The 8,160-nt window shown below is 38.0% G+C and overlaps 1 protein-coding gene across 1 annotated transcript; it reads right to left on the bottom strand.

Moving 5' to 3' along the window:
* Positions 1-3,883: 3,883 nt before the first annotated feature.
* On the bottom strand, positions 3,884-7,209 carry GID8 (GID complex subunit 8). The gene is made up of 4 exons (XM_009709972.1): positions 7,083-7,209; positions 5,682-5,878; positions 4,968-5,165; positions 3,884-4,629 (listed from the first exon to the last, which is right to left on the bottom strand). Exons 1-4 carry the CDS (start codon positions 7,198-7,200, stop codon positions 4,456-4,458), a joined length of 687 nt encoding a protein of 228 aa, XP_009708274.1. The 5' UTR covers positions 7,201-7,209; the 3' UTR covers positions 3,884-4,455.
* Between the last annotated feature and the right edge of the window lie 951 nt (positions 7,210-8,160).

The raw sequence follows: 8,160 nt of genomic DNA, 5'->3' as shown, positions 1-8,160 counted from the left end.
GACAATCCAACCACAGCTTGAAAGCTCCCTGCTCACCAAGAGCAGTTTCAATGCAACTTGTCCACAGTCTGAAGAAAATGCATGCGGTTTCTAGGACTAAACAATGCAACTTTGCAGAACTGCTGCAGACAGCAACATGCAGAAAAATAAGCAAATGATCAGAGAAGCTGACAAATTGAGACTGCTTTTAAATGAACAGCAGCTCCCACGCAGAAGTTCATCCAGGTGAGTATAAGGTAGCAGCATGTTGCTGGAATCCCCATTTAACATAAAGAGCGACAGAGAATGCACAGGTCTTTCTGGTTCCCAGGTGCCTGAACGCATCAACGTGCAGCCCACCAGTGGTTTGGCTGGTCTTGTCCTTAACTTAATCATATGAAGGTGGGAGGGGAGAGGAAAGGAATAAAAATCATTTCTAGCACCTCAACGTGTCAATTGAGAAATACAAATCCTTTTGAGGGTGCCGTTCATAAGCTTTGTGTTTTATCTCTGCACCAAACTAGCTGACGAGCAGGGCTGGGGACACCGTTGTTCATACAACAGCTGTAAACCCTACTCGCCCCTTTTCGTTCAGAAGATTACAGAAGAAACAAATACTGACCCATGACATTGCTTCTGGATGGAACAGAGATCTACAGGGCAGCTCAGAACCCACCTCAACTTGCTGTAGCCTAAGAGCATATTTAGGGCAAAATATGACTCCATATCCTTTTATTTTCTTCGGGGTATCTCAAGGATGCTTTCTGCTGCTGTCGACAGCAGGAGGCCCTGTTACCCGTTAAGATAAGACACACAGGGATGACGCTCCAACTCAATTTAATAAGCTTTGTAACGAACTTGGACAGAGAGTGGTTTGAAATAAGTTGAGCAACACTCATCTACTAGTCAAGGATTTTTTTTAAGCAATGCTTTTAAGCTTATACTCAAGCATACAAAGCATAAATTTTACAAATTAAAAACAGTAAAACCATCATAGGATAATGTAATGGCTTCCCCTATATGTACAAGGAGTGGAAAGAATTCTTTCCAGGTAATTTCACAGATCTTAAACGCTACATAAGTACTCTCCACATTCATTTCAATTTTTCTTTCAATGTGGGTGGAAGGAACTGAAGTGTTTCAATGAAATCATCTTAAAGAGAGAGAGGTACTTCACCTGGTTTAAAGCTGTATTATGTTTGCCTCTTCAAAAGTCTTGAGAGCAAATGCTTTACTTAAACTTCTGCTGTCAGTTTCTGTGCAGCAGCCTCTGTTTTTCCAGCTATATAAAATTAAACAGTTCAGTAAGTATTTCTCAGAAAGTTCCACCAGTACTTCATCTTCATGGAAACCCGTTATCCCCCGCCCTTCACAAATTACTCCATTGCACAACAGAAGAACCCAGTTTAGCTCAGATTTGACAGGCAGAAAAGAAACGTGGTAACAGGGAAGATGACAGCTATTAGGGAGGCGATAGGTGTTGGAGAAGGAGAGAGATTTGCAGCCTAATCGAAACACACTTGATACACAGCCTTTCTGCAGAGGCATATAACACAGGATACTTTACAACCCAACTTCTTCATGTCCATATCATTAACGAAAAAAATCTTACTTGCTTTCAACAAAGGAAAGGTTGGGGGAGGAACAAGTGTAGTGTACCACATTTAATTACCAGATTTGTTTGCCACTGTCGAGTTTCGAACAAATCTTCTTACAAAAGTTATTTTCATATTGTTCTAAATCAAGTGGAACAGAATATGTATTTTTACACTAAAGCAAACTGATCAAAGTGGCATTTAATAATATTTGTTAAAGTGGTTATCTAACAAAAATGGGTTAACAAAATCCCATTCATTAGTAGTCACCAAATAAGACACTTCTCATGCATATGACAAAAGTTCATTCGTGTACTGAGACGTCTGTTTACTGTGTACAATATTTCCATAAATTATAATATGTTTCACAGCCCCTACCATTCAAGAATATTTCAAACAGATTATATATTATATTTGTATATGCAAACTATTTTATATACACTAATATAAAGATCCTTAGAAGTACCAATATCACTACCTTTATGCTTTCTCTAAAATGCATAGCTTTCGAATATTTTCTTGCAGTTACCAAAAACTTTACAGATTAAAGCTGCTTATCAATGTGGCATGTTCATAAAACCAAAGTGAAATAGTTCTATACTAATTTTATATTAAACCCCTTAAAAAACATGTTTATTTTTTAATGGGAAAAAAACAAGCTAGTGAAAATTCAAGTAATCTATGCTCAATCTTTGCCCAAATACTATATGAAATTAATTTAGCGTTCTAGAAGTACAGTGAACTTCTCAACCAGGACTGTAATACTGCATTTCTCATGGAGAAAAATGCTAGTCATGCCACAAAACAGCACCACTTTCCACTTCGTCCGGGAGAAGCTTTACATGAGATTTACCAACACAAGTGTCAGAACAGAGGAAAAGCTGATCAGTTATCTATATGAAGAAATTAGAGCTATTCCAGTTTTGTTTCTGCAGTCTGTTATTAAACTAAGTTACATTAACCATACAGTTTCTCACAAACTGAAAGTTATACATGGTTTTCAGACATCAACCGACTGGAAAAAGCCAATAAAAAATTTAAAAGAAAAAAAAAAAAAACCACAACTGTTAGAAGTTTGGTGTTAGAATAACCAGCCTGGGTGAAGGAAAGCCAGACTGCTGTTGTACTTGGGGGGCTACTGACATCTTGTTTGTTATGTATAAACTTCAAGACCTCCATATCACAAATGCCTCAAAGTAGAGAACAGAACGATCAGTAATAAATGGAAACAAATCATTTTGTTATATCCATCATCTAGCTTAACCTTGGCGCTCCACATCTCTAATAGCTGCTTAACAAACAATGGTTTCCCCCCCCCAAAAATAGCTACACAAGTAAACAGTGTTCACAGTAATGCAATCAGTAACAGGTTTTGTTAGTTTCCGTAAGTCAGGTGTATCTGCAAAGCTTTATACAGTTTAATGCGTAAGTATTCCAGTAAAATTAAGTGAAAACTAAGTTTCATTCTACAGGGTAATATCTACCATACAAGACTAGATTATGTACAGTATGGGACTGGTGTGACAACTGTCAGTGTTTCATGATGTTAAGCTATTTCACCCATCAGCTCGGTCTTTGTTCAGCAAATCTGTAATAACTTGATATACGGACCTAAAATCTAGAGGTCAATTTGGCAAGATTAGTGCTTACTACCACTGGATCTATACCAGTGTACAGTGCTGCAAAACTGAGTCGACCAGAACATCCCATACTCAGAAGATTACAATTTGTTGACTTGGAAGTCTGGACTTCACATGTAAAACGTTAAAACTATAATCCTAACTGGAGTGAGGACAGTCAGTAAACAAATACAGGTGAAGATGAACTGCATCTCTTCAGAAAGGTATGGAAGAATTGAGAAAATGGACATTTCTGTTTTTAGACAGCCCTGCTCTGCTCAGCTCAAGGCATAAAAACAGCCCAAGTAGCTCTAAAACTACAATTCTTATTTAGCAAGCATAAAGGCAGATCCTGCACAAGATGATGCGTCAGAGGCTTCAACGAGTGTCTCTCCCCTCAAGTTCCTAACATAAGCATGTCTTTCAGCTTACAAACATCCAGTGGCCTTCAAAGCTCCAGCAGCCTGCTGGAATCACTGCAGTGTCTACAGCTGCAAATTTAACATAGGGGGGAAAGGCCCCTGTTAACAAAAACCCTCAAATGCCTCTGGGGGTCATTTTGGTCATTCGTGAAAACTAAAAAAAAAAAAAAAAAGAAACAAAAAACCACCAACTTATTTCCAACAATACTCCTCCTGAAAAGATGGGTCACTGATCCATTATGAACATAGCTCTCACCATATAAAGCACCAAAAAGTCAGAAACAAGGAAAAAAAAAAGTCCTTAAATTATGATTTACAAGTTTGTACACTATGTCCTAAGCAAAAGGTTGACTTTACTGCAAAGTTTATAGATGAAAACTTGACCAGTTACTTTTAAGGGGAATGTATATCTGGCTATAACTTAAAGGTAGAAAATATTCACTGTTCTATATACACATTTCAAACAGGAGACAGTTAAACTTAACTGAATAGTTGCCAATATAACTCCGTATTAACTCACTGGCCACTAAACTAGGCATCAGTAGCCAATTAGAAAGCTTGAGTTCTGTACTTTTAAAAATGCTATTTTTCCTGTCCTGTTTAATTGTTTTTTTTAAAAATGTATTATAGTGCATAGCCTAAGTCAGACTTTCAAAGAGATACAGCGCCTTTCAATGCAGTTTTTGCAGCATTTAAAAGGGACTTTTCTCCCTTCAAATTAGGTGTTCATTGAAAAATCTGAATTGAGTGCTGTACTGTAGTAAAAATATTTCAGTCACAGACTGATATAAATGTATACTGTGCAGTACTAAGATTGTTTGATGTCCATCTGCACACGTTTTACTTGGGTTCTTCAATCGTCCCCTTGCTGAGGTCTGTCATTTTGGGATATTTCACTTTCTTCTGGTCCAGCTCATTCTGAGCCCACAGTAGTAATTTCAGTAATTTTGCCAACTTGGGTGTTGATTCACGATTTTCATAGTCTAGAACAGCTTGATTAACCTCACTCCATACCTGGAAAAGAAATACTGGAGTTCAGTAACAGTTTTCATTAGCAGTGTTAATCATACACTGCTAATGTCACACAGACATTGAAAAGATCACACCTAGTATGCTAATTCCTCAGAACACAGTCAGGACAAAGCTCCATAGACTATAAGCCTGGAGAAAACAAGGAAGAGAACCAAGTAGTTGAATACATTAACACTAGTTTTTTCAATCTTGCTTAAGAAACACTCCTGTTCTTTTGCATACCATTACATAATTTTTTTCTAAACATTTCAAAAATATTTGGACATTATTTTCACCACTTATGAATAAAAGACATCAATTTCCTTTTGAGAAAGGACTACCTTCTGTCGCTGCATCATGTTAAGCAAGTCTCCAAATGGTGATTCTTCCGGATTATCAAAGGCAAGCAAAGCCAGCGTACGCTCCATTTCTGTCAGGCATTCCCGGCTCTCCTCGCCTTGTTCTGCTAATTGGGTCTGAGCAAATTCCAGAGCTGCTTCTGTCTCACGCTGCCGAATCAGTTCAATCAAATGCTGTTGCTACGTATGAAAGACACAGCAATATTAGCTAAACAAATTAACAGATTTTCAGTATTTCAAGACCATAATCTTCAGACATTAATGTGTAATTTGAGACAAACACTAATCCATAATTTGACAGTTTGAGGTCAATTCTTCCCCATGTGTGAGACAAGGAGCAGCAGACTTGTCTACAAAATCTTCCGAAAAAGGTAACATGATGCTTTTGAGTAACACGTTTTGAAAAGATGTGTTACTCAAGGAACTACTAGAAATCCAGATTCACTGTAACTGCAAGTTGGCAAGTCACAGACCACTGCTGCTGTTGTAAGTTTTTATGTTACGAATTGTACATGATGGTTCCTGCACCGTGCCACAAAGTTTCCCATTGCTACAAAAGGACGCCAAGAACAAATGCTTGAAATTGCATCCATGTTCAGTCACAAACTTCCCAACATACTCATAAAATCTGCACTACTTTTTCCAGCCTCTCAGCAACCTTTAAAAACAAAGATAAAGTTTGCCACCTGTCCTTACCTGCAAATGGAAGTAAAGATATCTGTTTGTATCTAGCAATTCTGGATGGAGGCTGTTTATTAACGCAATGGCTTCTTGAATCTGTCCTTTCAATATCATTTCTCGAATTTTTATTCTTTCATCGAGAGTCTCTAAATCAACACTGGGTTCAATTCCAGACTCCATTCGAAATTTCTCTGCTGCTTCTTTAAAGCCCTCTGAAACAGAAACATTTTACATATAAAATATATTTTATGAAACACTTTAAAAAAAATCAACAGCTTAAATGAAAATATTTGAGTACTGCTTGTGCATTTTCAGGGTTTAAAGATTAAGGCTGAACTTCCAAAAAATTCTTCTCTATTTAAATAGGCACTTATTCAACAAGCATCTAACAGTACACAATTAATTCATTCTTAACTCATGTGTCTTCTCTAAGGGCACACATCCTCTCTAAGGATGTGTGCAATCTGTAGTTTGAGACTTCACAACTTGAAAGCTTGTTTTATACTTAAATTGAGCAGGGTACTTATTCCAAAATGGGATTTTCAAAATCACATTTTCAAAATTTGGGTGGTTTTGCTTCTCCATCCAGCCCCCAAATCTGTTTACGCAGACCTAGCAGTTTTACTGAGAAGAAATAGAAAAAGAAAATGGGTTTTGGTTTCTCTTACTAATGCTATATTTATTTTAAAGTTATAACAGCTATTTTAAATCGTAAGTCATGCTTTCATAGACACAAAAATGATTTACACCACCCACTAAGATGCTCTTCCTTCATCCCAGAGGCTTCACCTACACACCAATGTAAACAGGGGTGTAGATCGGATACAAATGCCTCCACCCTAGTATAGCTTACTGTGATGGTATGCATCATAATTGCTAGGGACAATTTCCAAGGCTTTCTGATTGTTCTACGTATAAAGTTAGGCTACATGCTGAAGGGGTTAATATTTTTGGTCTCAAAATATTTTGACAACTGTGTGCTTTTACAGTTTATCTTTCTAGCTAGTTAACACTTGCTTCTGATAGTCGTTCTGTGCAGCTTTCAGAGTGCTATTTAACAACTGCAATGTATCTTGAACTCCTTTTAATGGCACAAAAAAGGACATCATAAAGAAGCGGGTCATGTTTGTTTACAGCATTCCAGAAAACACTGTCTATTCTATATCTTTTAGCAGAAGAGTTAAGGTTAATAAGTATCACTCCTATTGCATAACTGCTTGCTTTCTAAATCTTAGTCGCTTGCCACTGAAGAGAACACAAGAGCAGTTGTACATTGCTAAGAGAAGCCAACAGCAATCACTGAGTCCTCAAAGCCGTTAACTTCACTCCATCTAGTAGTATATTCTAGCCAAAACTGTCTTGATAAAATAAGCAACATGCATTTAACAGCCTCTTAGCATTACTACTCATTTTTACCTGTAACAAGGTAGTTCATGATAAGGCGGTTCATGTCTGCTCTCTGGATATGCAAGTTATTAAGCTTTTCCATCCATTCATCTTTCGTGATTTCATCAGGTTTTTCTGCATAACTCATCCTGGACTCTTACTACAAGAAAAGAAAAGCATCTCATTTAACATGACTCAAGAAGAAGTAAGTTTAACGTGTGTAAGCACTGTGCTACTACCATCTTTGTATCTTTTTAATGAGATCTTTTAAATTAATAATCCAAGAAACCCTTTTATCTCAAATCACCATTTTATATTTTTCTCCTCCTTGTTCCTGCATTCTTTTACATCTACTAGCCAGCCTCTAAAGCTGCTTTCATCAATCATCAGAATAAAAAACTCAAACACCATCTTCTTGTACTTTCTCTTAAATCCACTCCAAACAAATCTTGTATAGAATTTATACAGGGCAAACAGCATCACAGTATGAAACACATGAATCAAAGAGTTTGACAGCTAGCCAGAAAAATTGTAACAAATGTTTAAAGCAAAGTCTATGTAAACAATATTTGCTTTAAACTTTTTACCAGAACTTAGACGGGACAGCTTCTTATATTGTGTAGCTACAAAACTGTACACGATACCTTACCCAATGCACAACTAAAAGACTTACGTTAGCTTAGCTTCGCTGTCCCCAAAAGTACTCCTGTCAACGTTACTAAAATGCTATCTCCTAGTATTTTTCTCGACAGTATTTTTTTTTCAGACTCGTAAGCAAAGCGCTTTTAATCATTTCTACCTTCAAGTCACGATCACAGGGGCAGCGAAAGAGGGCGGAGAAGCGGCAACAACAACAGCAACAGGCACCGCCACCCCTCTCAGACAAACACGAGCGGCAGCGCGCCTTCCCATCACCAGCCCACTTCCAACAGGTTTTTCTTTCTCTAAACTACGGCTAAAGCCACCGCGCACCCACGAAAGTTGGACAGGGGGAGGCAAGATCACCCCGCGGCCGGCTGATGGGCCGATCAGTCCCCGGCCCCTCATTCACGCCGCTCTCAACTACGCGACGGGGGAACAGGGCTCCCGCTGCAACGAGCGGCGGCGG

Source organism: Cariama cristata, unplaced genomic scaffold (assembly GCF_000690535.1).
Source record: "Cariama cristata isolate BGI_N322 unplaced genomic scaffold, ASM69053v1 scaffold27661, whole genome shotgun sequence".
NCBI classification, from domain to species: Eukaryota; Metazoa; Chordata; class Aves; order Cariamiformes; family Cariamidae; genus Cariama; species Cariama cristata.
The sequence above is the reverse complement of the archived record's forward strand: the minus strand, read 5'-3'. Positions and strand labels throughout refer to the sequence as shown.

Coding starts and splice junctions, on each gene's coding strand:
- GID8 (XM_009709972.1), bottom strand. CDS start 7,200: ATGAGTTATGCAGAAAAACCTGATGAAATCACGAAAGATGAATGGATG. Junction 5,166..5,681: donor ATCTTTACTTCCATTTGCAG/GTAAGGACAGGT, acceptor TTTCATACGTAG/CAACAGCATTTGATTGAACT. Junction 4,630..4,967: donor ACATGATGCAGCGACAGAAG/GTAGTCCTTTCT, acceptor TTTCTTTTCCAG/GTATGGAGTGAGGTTAATCA.